Source organism: Pleurodeles waltl, chromosome 1_1 (genome assembly GCF_031143425.1).
Source record: "Pleurodeles waltl isolate 20211129_DDA chromosome 1_1, aPleWal1.hap1.20221129, whole genome shotgun sequence".
In the NCBI taxonomy this organism is placed as follows: domain Eukaryota; kingdom Metazoa; phylum Chordata; class Amphibia; order Caudata; family Salamandridae; genus Pleurodeles; species Pleurodeles waltl.
This window is the reverse complement of record NC_090436.1, coordinates 894,196,909-894,222,077: the sequence shown is the minus strand read 5'-3', so window position 1 is coordinate 894,222,077 and position 25,169 is coordinate 894,196,909. Positions and strand designations below refer to the sequence as shown.

The window sequence follows — 25,169 nt, the reverse complement described above, 5'->3', positions numbered from 1 at the left end:
TTGTTCACCCAAACTGGCGGGCAGTGGTTGGTGGTTTAGTGTTGCAGAAGCAGCAGAGCAGATAATCCGGCAGCTTCTGTGTGTCTTCCCTGTGTCTCTTCATGCTGCAGGGGTGTACCCCCACTGCTCTCTTGTTGAAGGTGAGGGTGTGGTTTATACACTTTTTACCTCTGGCCTATTTGCATGAGCTACTCTAATACAGTGTTATTTATCCTGGAATATATTGAAATCACAGTTTGGGCAATTTTGTCTCAATATTGGTACTTGAACGGTCTGTATGGGACCAGCTTCGCCATGTTTGGGTTGAAGAGGATTGGTACTGGTTATTAAGAAATAGGCTGTGGCATGAAAATGTTTGACTTGGGTAGGTATGATGTCCTAACTACTCTTTCCTAACATGTTTGTGTGTGTTCCACACCGGTGCAGCATGATTGGTCTCACTCTAAGCAGATGGTGGGGGGATATGATTCCCTCTCTACCATACAATTGTTTCAGAATGAGGATGATTGTCACTTTATTTGAACATAATGCTTTACCATATTATCGACGCTCACAGTTTCTTATACAAGACGTGATTCGTTCAGTAGGCACACTGGTGATGTTTCACTGTTTGGCCCTGGTATAACTAATGTATGAGCATATAATGAGTTATGTTGGTCCTCTCACCAATGGTATGAGTAACAGTAGTCACACTTCACATATAAGAGGAAGAGTCTCACTGTATATTGTTGCATCATGCTGCACCATTATAACTTGAAGTCCCATTGTCTCACCCTTTCTGATTGAGTCAGTGTTTGTGCACAGTCTTTTCTTGAGCTTGTAAACCACCAACCTATATACGGGCACCAAGTTGTGATGAACCTGGATGATGATTTTCATTGCCTTTTATTATACATTGGTTGAATACCTGGTAGTTATTCTTGTATCTCTAGTGAACTTACTGTTAGGCGGTGAGTGACTTAATGATTGGTAAATGGAAGTATATAGTATGTATAAGCTCAGGACTTAGAAATGTTGTTTTTATTTGTTTCTCTTATGTGTAGGCCTGGTAGTCAAATGGCTATGTCTTGAAGAGATCCTAACAGTCACACCGGGTCAAAATGTTGACATGCCGTCACGCTTGGTTGTTAAATTTAATTTAACTTCAAGGGATTCCACAATGATATATGCAAACCCTGCTATGAATTTTATCTATCAATGCATTCAACCAGTTTTTTATCTATGTGCTTTGTAAATATAATCACCATTGAGTCGCTGAGTCGTCTATACTGTGATAATTTCACTTGATTGGAGTCAAAACGTTACAAGTTGCAAACTGTATCAGTCCTGTGTTTTGTCATCTTTGTAATTAACTTTGAACCGATGAATAAGGCTGAGTAACTCTGGGTTCCTTTTAAGACACATAAGAAGGTAACAGTTTTGAATGAGTCCCATGGGGCAATTGTTATATTAATACTTTCTGACTCTGGAGACTGTGTTCCTTGTTACGATTTTTTTCAGCCCGTCACAAGAGTGAGCTTCAGGCTCTCTTCCTGCAGCAGCTCTATACACCACCTTTTTCACAGACAAAGTGATTGAGGACCAAGAAGCGCTTTTTTCCGCTCCTTCTCTTCTGGTGCATAACGAGGCAGAACAAGACCAATGTGAAGCTACACAGTGCAACCTAGCAAGCAAACCTGCAGGAGCACTGCTGTGAAAGGTTCTGGACCCAGTCTGGTGACTGGGGGATATTCTACATGTGAGGAATCTGAAGTTCGAGTATCCACCAGAAAGAGCGTTATCGAAACTAAGTAACTTGTTCATCCAAGCCTTTGTTTGGTTTACGATTCTTAGATTGAAAATCCCTTTCAATGCACACTGAGCCATAGCCAACTGTTCGGTAGTCTGTGCCCCATTTCTGACCATTAGGCCATTTTTTGAAAAGCCTCTTTCTCCGTCAATTAATTGAACCGTTTTCCATTGTATGTGACTTTTAGGTTAAGTGTGTGTAAATTATCTGGTGAGATTAGGCAATATAAGCATTACAATAAGAATTAACATAAATTGAAGTTAATTTATCTGTATAGAGCCAATGCAGGACTGCATTAATTCATTGTGACAGTTAATGTAAAATAATCTAATATCATAAATTATATTTTTTTAACCAAAACCAGAAGACCCAAGATAACTGCTTGCTATTAAATTGTTAATTAACAGGTGGAACTGGAAACCTGTCGATTAAGGCTCAATGAAGAGAGGAGAGCAAGATTAAAATCAGATGAACGTATAATGGAGGTGGGTAACCAAAGCATTTTCCATCTTGTATCTTTTGTTTTTTTTCAACATACCTATTCCACCTGTAGACTACTGTTGTTGGTTTTGATGTAGTTGTTGACATTTTTGGCTCAGTGCTTTGTATTTTTTTATATTTGGAAACTTTGTGACATAGTGAAGCATATCCTGGGCAATATTTATCTTCAAAGCTGACCTCAAGTAAAAGTCCAGCTACAATAATTAAATTAATAAATACAGTCTTTATAAATAAGAGCGTTGGCAATTCTTGTGTACTCACTCCAGCAAGGAAATTGATTTGTGTATTATGGAAGCTAAGAAGTAAGAAATGCCCCAAGCTGACACAATTTTAATTTTGATATATGGCATAAAACACCCATACTTGTAACTTATCAAGCAATTGTAAGTCATAAACTAATTTCAACTCAATTTGAGGAATGCAGTCAGACTGAAATGGTTGAAGTTCACTCCACCCTCCTCTCTGTTCCCAAACTCATTTGCCATGGAGAGGCTGTAGAGCCTTTCGATGCTAAAGCAGTGTTCTGGCTGTGCCAACGGAAATTCCATATACATAGTGTAGACTCTTCCAGCTGTGGTTTAGTCCAGCCTAGTTTAGGCTTGCTGGTCTGCCAACCACCATTTTCAGTAATACCTAATGTGAGGAAATGGGGTGTATTATATGGTGTGGTTGTGCCAGCTCACCGTGCGATATGCTTCCCAACCCCTTTAGGACCAGTAGGTTTTATTTCTCAAACCCTTAGCTCAACCCTGTGTAACTGTGAGTTTAAGTAAAGGAATAAGTGTTAAGCATTCAAACAATACCAAAACAATTGAAGAAGAAATACACAAGATCATGAGCAGGGCACAACAGGCACAGTCCCTTCTCCTTTGCTAGCCACTAGGTTCAGCAGGTGCAGTCCATGCCGGTGCAGCCTCTTTTTGCCAATTTCAGTGCAGTCTTGTAGCATCACACTACAATTTAGATCAATCGTGCTAATCAATGATACATATCACTACTTTATGACCCCCCCCCACCATGGTCACTTTACATATCTTGTATTAAACCGGGTCTAACAGGGGTGATTGATTCAGTAACTTATCAACTACAACATAATAAACAATAAGTCATGGTGGTTGCAGTCTTAAGCAAAGGGATCCGAAGGCGAGGTTGTGGTGCCTCCTGCTACACGACTGTTCACTCCGTATGCCCACCCTTATTTTCGGGAACATTTCTGCTCTTTGGAAGTACGGTCCCACACCTCAGCTCCCCTCTGCAGCGCATCCGGTGTTTCCAGAGCGGTCTAGCGACAGGCAACAAGGTAGCGAGGCGGTGTCCCCAAAGCTCAGTCCCTTTTATCAGCCAGGCAAGCACCTCAGTCTTGCACATGTAGCCCCTACTGGGACGTCTGTAATTCATCCAACAGTTTTTCCCAGTCTCCTGCTATGGGGGTCTTGCGCAACCCTCATGCCTCTTCCGCCTCTGTGCCCTGCCCAACTTAAATGTCACTGTGCACCAGTGTCTCAGCCCGGACGGCGTGGTTGCCTTCCAGTGCATGGCCATCAACCTATGAACCATCAGCATTGCCAGGTCTATGAAGTGGGTTATGGCACTCCCTGCTTTTCTGTGCCTAAACAGTCCCAAGACTCCACCCACCATGGTATAGAGGTCCACATGACCTGTGATGCCAGCCAGCGTAACAGTGACCTCACACCACAAGTCAGCTGCCACAATGCAGTGACAGGATATATGTGCCATATCGGCATCAGGTTCTTGACAATGTGGATAATTTGAGGGAGAGCCAAATATTCTGTGAAGCCTTGACGGGATGAGGTAGGCCCTGTGTAGTATGTTGTGTTGGATGTATCGAAATTTGGTGTTGTGGGAAACTTTGCACAGTTCCAAAAGCGCCCTATCCCATTCCTTCTGAGTCATGTCCTGGCCTATATCCCTTTCCCAGCCAAGAAGGGGTCCTTTATAGTGTGTGGCAGGGCTTTTGTGAGCCAAGTTATCAGCCAGTGGCCCTCACCTTTGATGTGCAAAGTGTGCACCAGGGGGTGCTGATCTGATTCTGTTCCGGTGATCTGCCACGGTCAGCTCATCTCAGTCAGAAACCGGCCATAGGCCATATGGCGTCAGTCTATAGCTGCTCAAAGGGATAAGCACACCATTCTGGAACAGAATGCTGAGTCCCCACTCCATCTGCCTCCCATTTCATCAACCCTTCTCCCGTTCAGATCCCTGAATTGTCGGATGCATCTAATATGGATCCCGGGGGTGTACTTGGACATAGTCGGCCATAGACGCATTAGTCTGTGGAAGCTGTCATGTGCCACGTGTAGTTGACTGTTGGCCACCTGTGGGATCCCTCCTCGTGGTAAAAAGGCCTATCGTACCACCTGCATGCCCAGTTCCTCCACGAGCCGCCTGCAAGCCGGTGGGCAGACCACTGCAATTGCGCAACAAGGTAACAATGTTTGAAGTTAGGGGCCCATGGCCCCCTCTCTCCACTGATAACTGTGTCTTATATAGTGCAATTTGGTGCCAAGCACTGTTCCAAAGGAATGCACCCCAGCATGGCGTGCAAGCTACGAAAAGTAGTCAGGGGTATGCACACCGGCAGGTTGTGGAAGAAACACAACAGGTGGGGGAGTACACGCATTTTTGACAGTGACACCCTGCCTTCCACTGTGAATAGGAGCGTGCAGTAAAACACCAGTTGGTGATGAAGGGATGCAAATGCCCTCAAGGTTGCCATCTATAAGGTTCTGGGAGGCATAGTATAAGTAGACACCCAAGGACTGGAAGGTATTCTGCTCCCAGCGGATTAGGTGCAAATTCACCACAAGTTACTGTGGCAGACACTCTGGGTGGATCAGGAACAGACAAGTCTTCAACCACTTCAGCCCCAACCCTGAGGCGACCGGAAACTCCGATAAAATGTTATTTATCTCGGTTTTACCCTCTCTTTTATCACAGACATATATTATGTCATCCGTGTACTGGGAGACAACTTATGTTACCCCATCCAGTGGTACGTCTGGCCCTGTTGTTGAGCCTCTGTGCCAGTGGCTGCATCGCCAGAGTGAAATAGGCTGGGAAAGAGGGCACCCCTGTCGTGTACCCAAGCTTACTGGGAATGGGGACGAAATACATTGTGTGACTTTCACCTGAGCTGCAGGTTCCAGGAGAAGAGTCTGGTGAGTCTCTGCATATAGTCCCAATTAACAGGTGTTGAACGCTTTCTCGAAGTCTAGTACTATGCATGCCTCGTAGGGCCGTTGGGAAAGAGCCAACTCCAGCACTCTGTGGAATCTACAAATATTGAGGGTGGTGGATCTGCCCGGAATGAAACTGCTTTGGGCCCGATGGACCAGGCGAGGGAGATGCTCCAACATTCACACTGCAATGATCTTACTCAGTATTTTATAATCCGTCCTGAGCAAGGACAGGGGACAATATGGCGCGCTTCACAAAGGATCTCTGCCAGGCTTAGGAAGTGAGACGAGCAGTAGATGGCGTCGAAGATGCGTGCCGCAGTTGCTCCAGCCAGGCCCAGGGGTCCATCAGCTCAGTGAAAAAATAGCTGGATCTGTTCACCATGACTTTTAACTTGGCTGGGAATAGCAACAAGTAAGTCAGGCCTACTGACCATAGTCGCTTCTTCACTCCCAGGAATGAGGCTCTGTGGCTTTGCATGGCCAGGGTGTCGTCCGGGAACTAGAATATGCGTGCATTCTCATGCATGATCGGTTCTGCGGTGCGGGCTGTCCATAGGATGGCTTCCTTATCTCTGTAGTTCATCAGTCTGGCCACAAAAGTCCTGGGAGGCGGCCTCTGCTGCAGCAGTCTTGTTGGCACTCGATGAGCACCTTAAAGCAATGATACAGAGATTGTTGCAGAGGAACTGCCCTTTGGAGTCCTCTCCCCTGCTCTCAAGTTAATTGACTTTAGCCACGAGGCTGTTGACCTGCTCTTCCGGGTTGGATTCCGTGGATCAGAGAGTGTCCAGCGAGTTTTCTGCTTGCATAGCATGGGTGGTAAGTTTCCTCTGGTTATCATGTAACAGGCCCAGTTCCATTGCCACTGAATCCCCCCTGCCCCGCAAATCTGGTCTATTCTCTGCAATGGAGGCAAGAATTTTGTCCAGCTTACTGTCTGCTGTCGCTCCTGGCAGTCCCTCTCACCTGGTTGACCGGAACATTGGTCCCAGCATTTGGGCACCCCACTGACCGGGAGCCCCACCCTCTGTCGCACCATACCAAGTTCGTATGACGTCTTGCACACAGTGGTCGGCAGGGGTTTAGGGCATGCAGAACTTGGGGTGGAGGTGGAAGAGTATCACAATGTCACTGGCATCTGCTTTCTGTGGACCTGCCTGTCCCCTGGCTTCTACTGTGGGGCCCTATGCCAGAATGGCACATGCAGCCCAGGCTGTCGAAAATCTACCCTACTGGCAATTCCTGGATGGGACCTTCACTGGCAGAAGAAGCACTTTCCAGTAAAGCAGGTCAGAGTTATGATGATCGGTACCCTTCACCTTTCTGGGCCTGTGAACACAGCAGCTACAGTGTCATGGGAGAGTAGCAATGATACACAGCATGGCCCTAATCATAAGGCCGCTGTAAGGAAATGCCTCCTTGGCATGGTTACCCCCTGATCTTTTGCCTTTGCTGATGCTATGTTTTGAATTGAAAGTGTGCTGAGGTCTGCTAACCAGGCCCCAGCACCAGTGTTCTTTCCCTAACCTGTACTTTTGATTCCACAATTGGCACACCCTGGCATCCAGATAAGTCCCTTGTAACTGGTACCGCTGGTACCAAGGGCCCTGATGCCAGGGAAGGTCTCTAAGGGCTGCAGCATGTATTATGCCACCCTAGAGACCCCTCACTCAGCACAGACACACTGCTTACCAGCTTGTGTGTGCTAGTGAGAACAAAATGAGTAAGTCGACATGGCACTCCCCTCAGGGTGCCATGCCAGCCTCTCACTGCCTATGCAGTATAGGTAAGACACCCCTCTAGCAGGCCTTACAGCCCTAAGGCAGGGTGCACTATACCATAGGTGAGGGTACCAGTGCATGAGCACTGTGCCCCTACAGTGTCTAAGCAAAACCTTAGACATTGTAAGTGCAGGGTAGCCATAAGAGTATATGGTCTGGGAGTCTGTTTTACACGAACTCCACAGCACCATAATGGCTACACTGAAAACTGGGAAGTTTGGTATCAAACTTCTCAGCACAATAAATGCACACTGATGCCAGTGTACATTTTATTGTAAAATACACCACAGAGGGCACCTTAGAGGTGCCCCCTGAAACTTAACCGACTATCTGTGTAGGCTGACTGGTTCCAGCAGCCTGCCACACTAGAGACATGTTGCTGGCCCCATGGGGAGAGTGCCTTTGTCACTCTGAGGCCAGTAACAAAGCCTGCACTGGGTGGAGATGCTAACACCTCCCCCAGGCAGGAGCTGTAACACCTGGCGGTGAGCCTCAAAGGCTCACCCCTTTGTCACAGCACCGCAGGACACTCCAGCTTAGTGGAGTTGCCCGCCCCCTCCGGCCACGGCCCCCACTTTTGGCGGCAAGGCTGGAGGAAACAAAGAAAGCAACAAGGAGGAGTCACTGGCCAGTCAGGACAGCCCCTAAGGTGTCCTGAGCTGAAGTGACTCTAAATTTTAGAAATCCTCCATCTTGCAGATGGAGGATTCCCCCAATAGGATTAGGGATGTGACCCCCTCCCCTTGGGAGGAGGCACAAAGAGGGTGTACTCACCCTCAGGGCTAGTAGCCATTGGCTACTAACCCTCCAGACCTAAACACGCCCTTAAATTTAGTATTTAAGGGCTCTCCCTGAACCTAGAAATTAGATTCCTGCAACTACAAGAAGGACGACTGCCGAGCTGACAAACCCCTGCAGAGGAAGAACAGAAGACACCAACTGCCTTGGCCCCAGACTTACCGGCCTGTCTCCTGCCTTCCAAAGAAACCTGCTCCAGCGACGCTTTCCAAGGGACCAGCGACCTCTGAATCCTCTGAGGACTGCCCTGCTTCGAAAAAGACAAGAAACTCCCGAGGACAGCGGCACTGCTCCAAAAGAACTGCAACTTTGTTACAAGGAGCAGATTTAAAGACCCCTGCAACTCCCCGCAAGAAGCGTGAGACTTGCAACACTGCACCCGGCGACCCCGACTCGACTGGTGGAGAACAACCAACTCAGGGAGGACCCTCTGGCGACTCTCCGACTGTGAGTAACCAAAGTTGTCCCCCCTGAGCCCCCACAGCGACGCCTGCAGAGGGAATCCCCAGGCTCCCCCTGACCGCGACTGTCTGAACTCCATTTCCCGACGGCTGGAAAAGACCCTGCACCCGCAGCCCCCAGCCCCTAAAGAAACGGAACTTCTGTGCAGGAGTGACCCCCAGGAGGCCCTCTCCCTTGCCCAGGTGGTGGCTACCCCGAGGAGCCCCCCCCTTGCCTGCCTGCATCGCTGAAGAGACCCCTTGGTCTCCCATTGAAACCTGAAGGAAACCCGACGCGTGTTTGCACACTGCACCCGGCCGCCCCCGCGCTGCTGAGGGTGTACTTTCTGTGCTACTTTGTGTCCCCCCCGGTGCCCTACAAAGCCCCCCTGGTCTGCCCTCCGAAGACGCGGGTACTTACCTGCTGGCAGACTGGAACCGGGGCACCCCCTTCTCTCCATTATAGCCTATGTGTTTTGGGCACCTCTTTGACCTTTGCACCTGACCGGCCATGAGCTGCTGGTGTGATAACTTTGGGGTTGCTCTGAACCCCCAACGGTGGGCTACCTTGGACCAAAAACTGAAACCTGTAAGTGCCTTACTTACCTGTTGAAACTAACAATAACTTACCTCCCCCAGGAACTGTGAAAATTGCACTGTGTCCACTTTTAAAACAGCTTATTGTGTTTTATGTAAAAAGTATACATGCTAAAGTAATGATTAAAAATTCCTAGAGTACTTACCTGCAATACCTTTCAAAAGAGCTATTACATGTAAAATTTGAACCTGTGGTTCTTAAAATAAACTAAGAAAATATATTTTTCGATAACAAAACCTATTGGCTGGATTTGTCTCTGAGTGTGTGTACCTCATTTATTGTCTGTGTATGTACAACAAATGCTTAACACTACTCCTTGGATAAGCCTACTGCTCGACCACACTACCACAAAATAGAGCATTAGTATTATCTCTTTTTACCACTATTTTACCTCTAAGGGGAACCCTTGGACTCTGTGCATGCTATTCCTTACTTTGAAATAGCACATACAGAGCCAACTTCCTACAGCCGCCAGCTGCATTCGCCAGGCAACTAACCATTGTATGTATCTTCTGTGACCCACTCGTGTGAACTCTGTCCTGTCCTTGCTTTCAGGACCCGCCTTTCCACTCAGGCCTCACCACCTCTTTTTACACCTCTAAGATTCCAGAGCAATTCTAGTTTGACGCTGCTATCTTTTGTAACATTACAGTCCTTTGGTCTTTCTTTCAGACCAGCTGAGATCTGAGTTCTGCTGCCAAGGGTGCCTTTTTATGCTCAGAAAAAACCTTGGGGTAGGATACACCTGTTAGCCAATAGGCTACCCAGTTCCCTGAGAAGTGTGGCATCTGGCTTTTCCAAGGTACACTATTGTGGCCACTTCCAATATGGCAAAACATCTCTCTTGCCATCCAGAGTTCCCCACCCAGAGGTATCACTAGCAAGGGCCTCACGCCCCTCAATAACAAGTTTGTTAACTTGTTTGCCCTTCCCTTTCCCTAGTGCCAGGCTATCTGCCTAGACAATAGAGCAGCCCCTCTCTTAAGTGTTTTTCCATTTGCCCTTCAAAGGTGGATTCTCCTTTGAAGCTTGCCTTTTTTGCTAACACCTGTGTGGTTTCCTGCAGGAGGGAGGTAACACCTCTCTCCAGGTCAGGCTAATAATGTAACTTTTCCTGGGAGTTGGCAGCACATCTACCCTGGAGGGCAAAACGTTGTCTCAGAGGCAGACCGCAAAGAGACTACAGGCAACAAAGTGGTACACTACTACAAGTTACATTCAGTTTGGCTTAAAAATCAAGTCGAGCTCAATGTAACAAGTTTTTTTTTTTTTTTTTTTTTTTTTTTTTTTTAAATATTGGCGTGTTAGTTTTGGTGACACTGTTCTGGAGTTAGCACAGTTTGAAGGGTCTGCGCGTAACCCTGTGCTCACCAACAGTATTGTGTTTTTACTGCCAGGACATGTAAAACATGTTCTGCCCATGAAATATGCTGCACACTGCCTTAGAGTTCGGTAGGCCTGTCCTAGGGGTGACTTACACATATTGTAGGGCCAGTCTTGCTTTAAATGGCAAAGTCGGAAAGTCAGGCTAGCAATTTAAAACTGCTCTTCCAGTCTGCAGTGGAAGACTGGGAAACTCATTTTACCAGTGTCACATCCAGGGTGGCACAACCAGTGCTTCCTTCTCTGGGGAGACTAACTTGTATGCCATGGATACTCTTGGTACCATGTACTTACAGGTAAGTTAGCTTATGCCAATTGAGTATAAGCCAAGTCAACGTGCACGTTTTAGGGTACGGGCACTGGCACTGAAGTCTCTTTAGCAGGCCTCAGTGCTCTCCCAGAGTCAGAAAACCAGCAGCATCAGTTCAAAAACATGTTGGTGACCACACAAAAAGAGGGGTTTCCTTACACCTACACTGTGCAAGACTGTCATAGGAAACTTAACAGTCTTGTATGGGAAAACGTCCAGCGTGCCAATGGCACTTGCTATGTGGGAACTGAATTTAAGCAACTCCTTGGGGGTACATTTCCAGTACACACAGATTGTTGTGGCAATTGCACTGTGCTACATAGACACTATAGATTTGTTGCAGCAGAGAATTCGACACCCACCCAAACCCTTAGTTCTCTCATAATGTGAGAGAACTCCAAGGTGACTTACACTACCCTTTTTACATAGGGCAAAGTACATTATTTACTGTAATACTTAATCAGGCTCACCCTTGCCCCTCATTTTAGTATTTGAAGGCATGAGTCTTTTGAAGCAAGGGGTGTGTCTGATTTATATCTGTAGAGTAAATGTTGATTCGCTAGCAAAAAAGTAAAACCGATTGTAAGTATTTAATCTGTGGCATATTGAACATTCACCCTAGAAGCCAAACAGAGTACATAATTCACCATACATCTTAGAAATATCATAATTATGTACACTTTTCTTTGTGGGTAACTGCTACTATAGATGATTGTTGTGAAGTGTTTTATTGATGATTCTTTTAAGTGTAAAGACATGGTATGTTTGATCAGTCTATCATATACTGACTGCCTAGAATAAAAACATACTACTTGCATATAACCATATGTTCTTTACTACAACATAATGCTATTGCTAATGTCACAGCTCAATATGGAGCCATGTAATACTCCCTGGTAAACCTGAATTTGGCATAAACCACCTAAACCAAGTACTTAGGGTGTCGTAGTCCCCAGCCAGATTGGAGCGGTCTGAAGTTTCAAGCTGTGGTAGCCTCTCAAACATGATGCTCTGCCCCTATCTCATCTGCAGGGGCATTGACTATCCCCTAGTCAATGCCCCTGCAGATGAGATAGGGGCAGAACATCATGGTTGAGAGGAAAACAGAGGATTCATAATTGAGAGGCCATTTTACCACAGGATTTGGCTTCTGAAGGATTCTTCTAACTGCAGATTTCTCACCTTTAGAATATCTCCAGGCATCAGAATGGATCTGAAAACGTATACACAGCAGTGCTCCCTCATGACGGTATGTGGCGCCAGGTGGAACCGTGGTGCATCGGACGTGGCGCTGTATGGTTCTTTGTTCCATGAGGAAGTCATGAATTGAGCCAACCACCCCTGCGTGCTGCACCTTCCGATGTAGATCCGGAGCTCCACTCCACTCCACTTTTTTTCTTATCTGTTTATCAAAATATTTTCTCAAAAATGATCCAGGCAGTGTGGAAGAGAACTATGTCCCCTCTTAAAACTACAGAATTTAAACCTTCCCAGTACTGTTGTAGACAAATGTCTGCAACAGTGGTGTTGGGGCCAAGGATGGAAATCCAAGTTATGTGAGTAATGCTTCCTGCTGAATGTGAAGGTGATCCTGCAACATGCAGCAAAGCTGTATGTCACTCAACCCTGGTAGAAACTGCACAGATCCTGCTTCCATTCTAAGTTGAGTGCAGACCAGATCCCTCTCCTGAAGTTGTTCCCTCAACAGATCCTCATTGCGGTCAAAGTCTTCGGGTTAGTCAACATTTTAGTCATATAAAGAACTCAATAAATCCAATTAGGAATAGTCCCCATCCCACCATCTTCAGAGAAACCACTAGACCAAACTTCCAATCCACTGAGGATCTGATTCTATAATGGTCCTAATAGGAGGCCTTATTTCCCATATTTTGGTTCCCCCTGGCTGTCCTGCAGTCCCTAAGGATCCACAGGGACCTCCACTCAGGTTGCATCTGCCAGATCCATCTCTACCTCTAGAAACAGCTTTTGGTTCCGTACTAGATTCAGTGCCAACTTCCACTCTGGCTCCTAAATGTGCACTGCTCCCTTTGACTCTGGCCCTAATGGCTCTGGAAGAGGGCCCTCTACTGATATGCTGTCCAGTTCTGAACTGAACTTGTTTCTGCGTTGACCAAGGTTGTATCCCGAATCCACTTTATTCAGTCCCCATTCAGTCGATTCAGGTAGAACACTGCCTTTGCCAAGGAGCCGCCTTTAGGTATTCCACCAACTTTTTGGTTCTGGCTCTGATCAGTCAGACAGTCTTCGGAGATGACAACTGAAATGATGGGAATGACTTGCACCCTTCTTATGATAATGACTGTCTCTACGTGGACTTGCAGGATGCCAGTGGGCTGTAGTATACGTTCCCCTGACATGCATTGAGGTTTTTATACCTAGGGCCCCCTTCTTTTGAAGGTAAAGACGAATGTCTTCACAGAGGTGTTGAAAACAGCCCAGTCCTGTTGACCCCCGGGTTTGGACAGATCGTGTGCAAGTGATGAGGGACATTGATCATCCTAGCCCCCAACTCTGTGGCATCTGCCTACTAGCCACTTTAGGTTGCCCTTAGTGGAACACAACCACCCTATAGGAGCATAGGTCCAACGTTTTCTCCAAAGGAGGCAGTGGATCACATCCGACAGATATGTTTTCCAGATTGTTTAACAAGGCTATTTCCTTCTATTCCCTTCCTTTCCGACCTACCTCATCTTCCACCCACATCAGTGGATTTCAGAGGAGCACCCGGCATTTTGTTGCAAAAGTTGCATCCTCTTTTATCCAAATGGCTTTAAAGAGGGTACAGCCTCGGAAATGGGGACTGGTTGTCACTCTTTTTATTTCCTCATGCCGGGAAGGACAGAAGCTTTTGTCCTATTTTATTTTATTCTGTCCTCTGAATACCTTTCTGGGGATCAGTCAATTTCAGATGTTCATACTGGTCCAGGTTCTGTATGCCCTGAATTTAGATGACTGAATGGTAGCCCTGGTCATGCAGGAGGCACATTTTCATATACCCGTCCTGCAGTCCCACTGACATTACCTGCAGTTCAAAGTAGGCCAGAAGCATTTTCAATTTATCATGCTCCCCCTACGACCTCACCAGTGCTCCTCTGGTGTTCTTAAACGTTATGGGTTTGATTGCGACACCAAAAGATGTTCCGGATACCAGTTTTCACCTACCTCAACAACTGATTGTTGGAGGTTCGCTTCCCACAGTCAGTTGTACACCACCTCCAGATGATGACAAACCTCCTTACAACTGACTTTTGCGCAGAGGCTCCTTTTCATTGTAGCCGTTTGGGAAATGAGTTTCCGCGCCGACCCTCAGTCACAATAAGTCCATGACATACAAGCAATGGCTCTGATGTTTCAACCTCGTTCTGTGTCTTAGGGAAAGTGGCTCTGAGGTTTCTTGGCCTCATGGCCTCCTGTATTCTGCTCGTTGACTATGCCAGATAGCATATGTGGGCTCTGCAGTGGAACAGGAAGCATTGGTGGGCTCATGACCAAGGGAACTGATTGGATTCCATTCAGGTTTCAGAGAAAACTACAAATAGTCTGTAGTGGTGGCTGCTTGACAGCAATTAAATTGGAGGCAGGGCTTATGCACAGATGCTAGTTGTATCTTCTGACTCTGAGGGCAGTGTTTCTTGTGATTTCTTCAGCTTGAGGACCAAGACAACATTTTTTACAAAAGTTGTGACTCTTTTTCATGTTGTGTAAAATCCATTGGCTTCCAATGTTCTTTGCTCTACCTCATTCATCAAAAAGGAAAGTGTGAATCTGCATCTGCTGAATTCTCGGATAACACCACGTTTTTTCATCAATCCTATTACAAACCATTAGGTGGAAGGTGTGCTTTTCAAGTGGATTTCTGGAGGAAAGAAAGGTAAGGGTGTGCAGAAAAGGACTTTTTCGAGGTGGATAGTCCTCTTCATCAAGATCTACTACACATTAGTCAAGAAGCAGTCTACAGAAGGGCTGAGGGCTCATTCCATCAACGTCTAGGCTGCTCCTTCTTCATTGGCAACCAGAGTGCCTGTGCTCGATATTTGTCAGGCTACAACGTGAGTGTCCGCATACAAGTTTGCGAAGCACTACTACCTTGATATCCAGGTCCAACAAGAAAGACTTATTGCCTTTTCAGTCCTGCAGGGCTTTTTGTTCTGAGCCTCCTTTCCAACACATCCTTTATTAGATACTACTTTAATATCTATTCTAAACACAAGGAATCTGTGTTTAGAAGTCTCCATCAGAACAGGTTACTTAACTTAGGTAATGCTTTTTCTGATGGATACTCTAACTGCAGAGCACTCACTGCTCTCCCTCATCCCTGTTCTGTGGAATGGTCTTGTTCCCATCTAAAAAGTTCCCAAGTTAGCGAACTGCACAACGGTGCTCAGACGCCAGTGCACAGGGATGGGGCTTCTATGCAGCTCTGTTTGTCACTTTCGGACAGAAGTAAATCAGTGCTCAGCCGTGTACCGCACCATCTACTGGCACGCTAGCAGGTACACCATACCCCATCAGAAAATCATTAATCATTCTCCCAGTGGTTTGGTAACTTCATTTGCTTCAAAGAGCTCAGCCATCTTTAAGAGTACAAGGGCTGAGCACAGAGAGGATGGACTTAAATAAATGAAGGGTAGTGAATGGAGGTACAGTGGCAGCCCTGCCAATTAAAAAGCATCTCAATTTAATCTAACGCATATTAGTGATATATCCGCATCCCCACAATGATGGAATATTATAACGCACATGCGTGGCACTAGGCAGGGATAAACTGAGCAAATAAACAGCTCTCCCTCTTTTCCTCAGGTGCTTGCAAGGAAGAGGTGCTGGGGTACTTTGGTTAATTAATCTTACAGTTTTACTTCCACACCATGAATGTTAACGTCCTTGGCCCAGTCCCATGCAATAAAGACGGTTACTTTTGCACACCCTGTGCTAGAGAAATACTTCATCCAGGTGATTTAGAGCTCCTTGGCTACTCCCCCACCCAGCTCGCCTCAGCACAACAGCTATCATGAATGCCATACACCCTAAGAAGTCTGCTTCCCAGTCTGATGCTCCACTTCTCAACGATTTTATCAATCATATTTGTTTAAACAAGTCTTTCCTCTGGATATATCGCTAGGAAAATAGGTAGCACCTATGAACTTTAATAGTAAATAATGCACCAAAATAATCCGGATAATCTTGCGCTTGCAAGTCTTTACCATGTTGTGATTGTTTGCTTTCAGCTCCAGTCATATTTTAAAAGAACTATAATTTTGTGGAAAAAAGGGGGACTTGAGGGAGGATTCCACATCAGCCAGTGTATGTAGTGGAGAAGGATGTAGAAGCCATAAGTCCAAGACATAACTAACATCTTTAGCCAGTCCTAGCTTTTACCCAAGACCATTTAATAAAACACTCTATGGCGTTTCAGTCCTTTTGTGCAATTTCTAGATCAGGAGACAGCAAAACAGTGGTAATGCCTGACGTTCTATAGAAATGTTGCACATAAGCGAACTAAAATCCTGGAAATGCAACTTTTGAAAACTTGGCAGCGATGAAGCAGTGTTGGAGCCAGTACTTGGTGGAAGGGAATTAGGGGAACAACTGTGCCCAGCTATACGTGACGGTTAAATTACTCCTCAGCAATGAATAAATATAGCCCTTTGAACTTTGCTGCCAAAATACACTCCAATAGAGCTATTATCCTAGTCAGGATCAACAAAACCTCCACAGAAAACGAGAAGGAGCTGATGGGGAAGAAGCAGGAAACAATTATATTAAAACAACTTTTAATGGATATTTTCTACACAGATTTCCTACATGAACTCTATTTTTTAAGCTGCCACTCTGGACCTGGAAAATTCTTAGCCAGTATAATTTCACTGATGCCAGGGACTGTGGAATTTGAGAAACGTGAAGTACTTTTGGGAGCCATACAAATGGCTGCTTAATCCAGAGCCATCATTTGTATTATTTTGTTTGCCTCACCAGATGTAGGATTTGGAGCCCCTGGGTTTTCCTCAGTTTTCTTTGAGATTTCAAATAATTTTATTTTTCTGATCCTTATAACTTGAAAGCCTTTGGGCTGTAAATCTTGCAGCAAATGATGCAAACAAATGACCGTGACTGCCCCTCACATGGTCTATTTGTGGTGCCTCAGTTCTCACACAAGTCTTCCTCCCTAGACATCTGTGCCATCATGCATATGAAAGCCCCTAACTCAACCTTTATCCCATAGAGGCTTCATAAGTGTCACTAGAACCAAAAACACTACTTTCCCTCACCCTGTAAGAAAAGGAAATAGAGGAGGGTTAAGAGTGCAGTTTGATTACCCAGGACACGTTATTTCAACCAATTAAGCAGGTAAGTGTTCCACTACCTGTTGACACACAGAAACGGATCAAGCCCACCACCAGCTGCCATAGGTCCTACTGGAGTCTCAACCTCATTTGACTTTGTGTCAATACTGGTGCTCAAACGCTGTGTTAAAAAGGGGTGAGAGGTCACGGTGCAGCAATGATACCAACATAGAAATACTAGCTGTCCACAACAGTCTGTTGCCTTTGCCTGACCTTTATATGCCGATTTCTAGAAAGAGGCCAGTGAAGTATTAACCTTGAGTGATTGTAGGAGGCTGGCCTGGCTTGTAGTGGGTACCAAAGGGTACTTACACTCTGTACCAGGTCCAGTTATCCCTTATTAGTGTAAAAGAGGTGTTTCTAGCAGCTTAGGCTGATAGAAGGTAGCTATAGCAGAGCAGCTTAGGCTGAACTAGTAGACATGCAAAGCTCCTACTATACCACTGGTGTCATATGCACAATATCATAAGAAAACACAATACACAGATATACTAAAAATAAAGGTACTTTATTTTTATGACAATATGGCAAAAGTATCTCAGTGAGTACCCTCAGTATGAGGATGCCAAATATACACAAGATATATGTACACAATACCAAAAATATGCAGTAATAGCAAAAGGAAGTAATGCAAGCAATGTAAAGTTACAGTAGATTGCAATAGGAGCACATAGGTATAGGGGGAACACAAACCATAAACTCCAAAAGTGGAATGCGAACCACAAATGGACCCCAAACCTATGTGAGCTTGTAGAGGGTCGCTGGGACTGTAAGAAAACAGTGAGGGTTAGAAAAATAGCCCACCCCAAGACCCTGAAAAGTAGGTGTAAAGTGCACCTATAACGCCCAGAGAGCACAGAAGTCGTGATAGGGGGTTTCTGCAAGGAAGACCAACACCAGCAAAGCAACAACAGTGGATTTCCAGACCTGAGTACCTGTGAAACAAGGGGACCAAGTCCAAGAGTCGCGACAATGTCGAGAGTGGGCAGATGCCCAGGAAATGCCAGCTGAGGGTGCAAAGAAGCTGCCACTAGATGGTAGAAGCTGTGGATTCTGCAAGAATGAAGAGGGCTAGAAACTTCCCCTTTGGAGGATGGATGTCCCACGTCGTGAAGAAGCTTGCAGAGGTGTTCCCATGCAGAAAGACCGCAAACAAGCCTTGCTAGCTGCAAGGGTCGCAGTTAGGGTTTTTGGATGCTGCTGTGGCCCAGGAGGGACCAGGATGTCGCCACTTGGATGAGGAGACAGAGGGGGCGCGCAGCAAGTCAGGGAGCCCTTGCAGAAGCAGACCGCACCCGCAGAAGTACCGGAACAGGCACTTGGAAGAGGAGTGAACCGGAGTCCACCCGAAGAGACAAAAGGGAGTCCCACGACGCCAGAGGACAACTCAGAAGGTTGTGCACTGCAGGTTAGAGTGTCGGGGACCCAGGCTTGGCTGTGCACGAAGGAAATCCTGGAAGAGTGCACAGGAGCCGGAGCAGCTGCAAATCACAAACTTGGACTGAAGAGTCACTGGACTGTGGGAGTCACTTGGACAGAGTTGCTGAGTTCCAGGGACCACGCTCGTCGTGCTGAGAGGGGACCCAGAGGACCGGTGATGTAGTCTTTTTGTTGCCTGCGGTTGCAAGGGGAAGATTCTGTCGTCCCACGGGAGATTTCTTCAGAGCTCCTGGTGCAGAAAGGAGGCAGGCTACCCCCAGAGCATGCACCACCAGGAAACAGGCAAGAAAGCGGCAGGATCAGCGATACAAGGTTGCAGTAGTCGTCTTTGCTACTTTGTTGCAGTTTTGCAGGCGTCCTGAGCAGTCAGAGGTTGATCCTTTGGCAGAAGGTAAAGAGAGAGATGCAGAGGAACTCTGGTGAGCTCTTGCATTCGGTATCTGGAGAATTCCCCAAAGCAGAGACCCTAAATAGCCAGAAAAGGAGGTTTGGCTACCTAGGAAGGAGGATAGGCTAGTAACACAGGTAAGAGCCTATCAGAAGGAGTCTCTGACATCACCTGATGGCACTGGCCACTCAGAGCAGTCCAGTGTGCCAGCAACACCTCTGTTTCCAAGATGGCAGAGGTCTGGAGCACACTGGAGGAGCTCTGGGCACCTCCCCTGGGAGGTGCAGGTCAGGGGAGTGGTCACTCCCCTTTCCTTTGTCCAGTTTCGCGCCAGAGCAGGGCTGGGGGATCCCTGAACCAGTGTAGACTGGCTTATGCAGAGATGGGCACCATCTGTGCCCATCAAAGCATTTCCAGAGGCTGGGGGAGGCTACTCCTCCCCAGCCCTGACACCTTTTTCCAAAGGGAGAGGGTGTAACACCCTCTCTCTGAGGAAGTCCTTTGTTCTGCCTTCCTGGGCCAGGCCTGGCTGGACCCCAGGAGGGCAGAAACCTGCCTGAGGGGTTGGCAGCAGCAGCAGCTGCAGTGAAACCCCGCGAAAGGTAGTTTGGCAGTACCCGGGTCTGTGCTAGAGACTTGGGGGATCATGGAATTGTCTCCCCAATGCCAGAATGGCATTGGGATGACAATTCCATGATCTTAGACATGTTACATGGCCATGTTCGGAGTTACCATTGTGACGCTATACATAGGTAGTGACCTATGTATAGTGCACGCGTGTAATGGTGTCCCCGCACTCACAAAGTCCGGGAATTTGCCCTGAACGATGTGGGGGCACCTTGGCTAGTGCCAGGGTGCCCACACACTAAGTAACTTTGCACCCAACCTTCACCAGGTGAAGATTAGACACATAGGTGACTTATAAGTTACTTAAGTGCAGTGGTAAATGGCTGTGAAATAACGTGGGCGTTATTTCACTCAGGCTGCAGTGGCAGGCCTGTGTAAGAATTGTCAGAGCTCCCTATGGGTGGCAAAAGAAATGCTGCAGCCCATAGGGATCTCCTGGAACCCCAATACCCTGGGTACCTCAGTACAATATACTATGGAATTATAAGAGTGTTCCAGTATGCCAATGTGAATTGGTGAAATTGGTCACTAGCCTGTTAGTGACAATTTAGAAAGCAGAGAGAGCATAACCACTGAGGTTCTGGTTAGCAGAGCCTCAGTGAGACAGTTAGTCATCACACAGGGAACACATACATATAGGTCACAAACCTATGAGCACTGGGGTCCTGGCTAGCAGGGTCCCAGTGACGCATAACAAACATACTGACAACATAGGGTTTTCACTATGAGCACTGGGCCCTGGCTAGCAGGATCCCAGTGAGACAGTGAAAACACCCTGACATATACTCACAAACAGGCCAAAGGTGGGGGTAACAAGGCTATAAAGAGGCTACTTTCTCACAGTGATATACCACAAATGCACAAGATTACAAATATGGAAACCTTGGCAGGTTTCATTTGCTTTTTGGGTACAGTTAAGATGCCTTGGCTATTGGGACTGTTTCTTCTTAGGGATAATGATAACAACAGCAAGGCAAGGCTGATTATCACCTTCCACATACGTAGTAAGATGGTGACCTGCTCGTGGACTTTCAGAATGCTAGCAGGCTGCACACTAAGCTAAGAAGGGCCATTAACCGCAGAACAGTAAAACTCTAAAGCTGTTATCTGCAATGTTTAAGAAACTCTGAAAATCCTTATAGCGAATAGAGCAGTTTCATACAAATAGCTTCGCAATTATACTTGCTGATAAGCAGTCTTTGAATGTCTATTACCTTTATAGAAGGCTCTTTTGAGAACCCCTCAGCAGCTTTGGAGATGGCTACAATCAGAACAAGGTCTTTCTCTACCACCATTCAGTAAATTTAGGCCAGATTTTCCTGATCCCCTCCTTTCTTTCTTCCCATCTTTTACCACAAAGTTTTAAAATTCAGGCATGTTCTGCAAAACTGAAAGTTAGAACGTGTACATCTCTCCCTTCCATTAGGTTATCCAAAAGATCCTGAATTATAAGAGGGTTTTAGCCTCTGACAGCCTGTCACTGAAGAGTAGTCATATTAATTGCCTTCCTGTTCACATACTCTGGGAGATGACTGTGGTAGTGATATTTAGCTTCCCAGAATATATGCAGGATTGCTTTCATGTTTTTACGCATGATGGCATGGATGCACAAGACTTGTAGACTCTCTTGAAACCCTATTGATGTGGTACGTCGAGTGGGCTTGGGCCCTGAACTAGTTCCCCCTGCAAGAAAACACCAACAACAATATTTCTGGGTTGTTCAGGCTCCAGCCCACAGATTGAAACTTCCACCACTCTCAGTACCCATTAATATTTGTTTTGACTTTATAAGGGTGGAGGTGCAGGCCGTGGAAAACCGGTCCAGTCATCTTTCCCATTAAATTCTACCTCCAAGATCCCAAAATCACTCTTATACTTTACGTTCAGGGGTATTCCAGCATTATGCTGTGTAGCAGTTTGTGTGTGTTTTTTTCTTCTTGATATGGGAGGCAGTAACATCAGAGCGGTTTGTTGCACAGATAGTGAAGATAGTTATTTGCTACTGTTTCTAAGGAAAACACCAACTGCACCACCCCCACACACTTCTCCTGTTCAAGACATCTTGAATGTAGGATTTTGCCTTCTTATTGTTTTAGGGTAATTATCATAAAGGTCTTTCACACCTAAAGACTATTGGTGTTATTTCAGAGATTATATAGCCTCCAGGAATGAAAGGGTCTAATAAGGATCATGCATCGGGGGTTCCTAAACAAACACGTAAGCAAGAGAAGAGTTTTGTTTTTCCCAAATATGTTTATTCGCATTTTAGATAAGCATTACAAACAGTACAGGGCAGAACAGTAATCAACAACAGTATGACAGATTTAGCAGTGCACAATCACACAATTCTATCAGTATGAGAGAGCGTCAATACGTTTTCAGAAGTCTAAGCAGTGAGAAGAAGGGAAGGCGGGGGACCAGGGGAGAGAAAGAGAGGACAATCTACAATCATGGCAAATCAATTTGTTCAGGGGGAGGAGGAGACAAGAAAGCGAGAGATCAGCGGCCCACATTCCGTAGCATGAGCTACAAGCCTGCGCCCATGCAATCGCCCCAGGAACCCTTCTGAATAATTTCAGGTTCAGGGTGGTTAATCGACGATAACTTCCATCATAAGTCATCCATTCGTCCCACCCCTCTGAGTCGATCGTCATGCAACAATCCCAACCTTCTCCGTCATTCCTCTCACGTGTTTCCAATAAGCAGAATCAGTGTCAGATTTGTGTGATCACTCAGCTACTGGATCACCAGCCACCCTATTCTCGGTCTCCTCTCTCAAACATTTCACCATACCATTCCTGAGTTTCAAATCACGTTCAACATGGTCGTCCGTATGGACCCTGCGGGGCTAGCGTTCCTCAGCCGTTGCCCATTCCAGGAGGTCTGTCGACCATTTTTCACATGTTGGGGGGTTTGTGCTGTCCCAGTGAATAATGATGCGCCACCTCGCAAGTATCAACCCCAGTTGAGCAAATCGATATGCCATTTTACGACCTTTCCTGGGAAGAGGTAGCAATCCCAAATAAACAGTGTTGCATTGTTGACTCCACTTTTACTGCTGCTGTTCTTTTTAACACCTGTGCTGTCTCATGCCAAAAGGGCTGCAGAGACCTGCATACCCACGTGACATGTCCAAATGTAGCTGGGGATGCGCCGCAGCGTGTGCAAATGTCAGGATGTGTTGGGTAAATTCGCTGCGGTGTTGGGTACGCTCTATGCAGGTAGTAAATTGCGTCAATTTAAATCTGGCATTACTAGACCTATCCTGTACCAGCGCACAGGCCCTGTTCCACTCACCATCTGTAAGCGACATCACCAGGTCTGCATCGCATGCATAGCCGACATGTCTGTCCATCCCTTTTAAGCAAGAAAAACTTTAAGTGACAAACCTCTCTCACATTTTACAGGCTATTCAGGTGCAAAACTACAGGAGGGAGCTAGTAGATTATGCAGACTGTCATTGATATCTAAGAAGAGGGGCCTGTGTCCAAGTGTGGTAAACACAAATTTCCACAGGTAGTCTGTGCCTGTGATATATTTCCCATGGCCATCAGCTGGACATGCCATCTTCTTTGCCCCCTCTAGAGGCATGGTTCCAATATGGCATCTCTACACCTCCCTGGTTGGAACTTGAAATTATTTCTATTTCTTCCTATAACTTACCAACAGATGAGTTAAATGACCTCTTATGCAAAATCTGTCCTTTCTCAAGAGCAGGAATTCAAGCAGATAGTAGAGTTTCAATAGGTGGTACAAATTTAGATCTTGGGACTGCTTGAAACATTCTGTAATTGCTGAGTCCTTGGTAGAGACTGAATTATGAGACAGTCAAAAGTAGTCTGGGAGTCATTTATTGTTTCAACTGAGAGGCCACTTTTTTGAAAGTTTAGTTGTTTTATGATTCTTTTATGGGTTATGGAGCAGACATCCCCAGGTTCCATTCTTGATGCCCCAGTGTGATCTTAATCTGGTTCTAACATTTGATCCTCTACTTTCATGCCTCTTAAATGTTTGACATGGAAGACAGTCACTTAGGCTAGCAGGGTAGGAGAGTTGCTAGTTTTTCAACTTCCCCTTCTTTCTCTGTGAGTACAGCCAACTTTCATGCTTAAAGTGGTCTCCGATTTCATCTACCACTAGTTATCTCTTTGCCAGCCAGTTCTAAGAAAGTAAAACAGTTGTAAATGTATCACTCTGTGTGTTAAATATTGCTATGAACTAAATTAAATGATCCATGGGGTTTCTGTACTCACTCTATGGTACTTCAGGCTACTGTGTTGTGACAGTCCAGACAGTATGCCAGGTCACTACTTGGCCATCTTTGCATTTCTTCCCTCACATTATTACCTGAGAGAGCAGAAGACAATGCGATTCCAATTTGGTGAAATTCAGTCGGTGTGGCTCATAGAGGGAGTGTGTAGATATTAGAAAAACAAGTAAATCTTGCAAGTGGTTTGTTGCTGTATATGATAGCTGTCTCAGATTCTTCCCAGTTGCCCCATTGAAAATGTTCATGTATATGCCTCTGTCTTCTGATGGGGCAAGGGGAAAATGTGAATTCCACAACTGACAAGCTGCATTTTTTGGTACCATGATAATGTTGAAGAATGTTTCCTTTTTGCAGTCTGGCAAGGGATAGCTGACATATATGATGTAACACATTGGTTAATACTGACCTAATCATAAAGGGGAAAACAGGTTTGACTGCTGTGAGTTGGTAAGCATGGCTGAGGGCAGTAGATTGTTGGACACAATGAAGATATGCATTTGGTTGCATATTACTGTGGGTGGTAGCTGCATATTGCTATATTTAATATGCACTCCCTTGATGACCTGAGTACTCCAGAAGAGAGCAGGAGTGACTTTTCTAGCATTTTTCAGAATTGTGAAGCAGAGGGACAAGCAAAAGGGCCCTGAGAAAACTGCTAGAAATTGCCACTTTGGCCCTAATGCTGCTTTTTCACTTAAGGTTTGTGGCTTCTACGGACCACAGTATAGGAGTATACATACCCCTAGATGTTTTGTTAATTCTTGCCTCCTTCCTTGTCCCACAAAGCAGGAACCAAAAAATGACTAAGTACAAACGCAGGACTTTGCAATAGGTGGAGGTGAATAATCCATCCCAGTGGCAAAAGAAACCTTAGCAGCGAAGAAATCCTATTGTCAAGCTTGGAACTATTGTTGCCAAAACTGAGGCTTCAGCAGAAGCTCAACAATGATGCATGCAAGTGAGGGGTCCTGGGTGGCTTCAACATCCTCCTGTGTCCTGTTGTAAGATTTTTATAAGTAACAAAGTCCCAAGATATAAGGTTTAACCGATGAGACTCAACAGGCTTACCTAGTCCCTGCTACTTTACAGTCAGCCTGCTATCACACCTAGGTTTCAGTCTACCACATACACTAACCTTGATTGTGTTTTCCCCACTTCTTGGGGCCTGCTTTCACATTTAATCTCTCAGGTTTCCCTAATTGTTACCCATTTTAAGTAACTTTGCCCATCGCATATTTCTTTAATTCTCCAAATTGGTTTGAGAACTTTATTGTGTTACGTT

General features: G+C 45.8%; 1 protein-coding gene across 1 annotated transcript in view; it reads left to right on the top strand.

Moving 5' to 3' along the window:
- CEP78 (centrosomal protein 78) overlaps positions 1 to 25,169 on the top strand; it is a 462,742-nt gene that overhangs the window by 237,304 nt on the left and 200,269 nt on the right. The window contains exon 13 of the mRNA XM_069230075.1: positions 2,197 to 2,274. Coding sequence (XP_069086176.1) covers positions 2,197 to 2,274 — 78 coding nt within the window. The remainder of the gene's footprint in view (positions 1 to 2,196; positions 2,275 to 25,169) is intronic.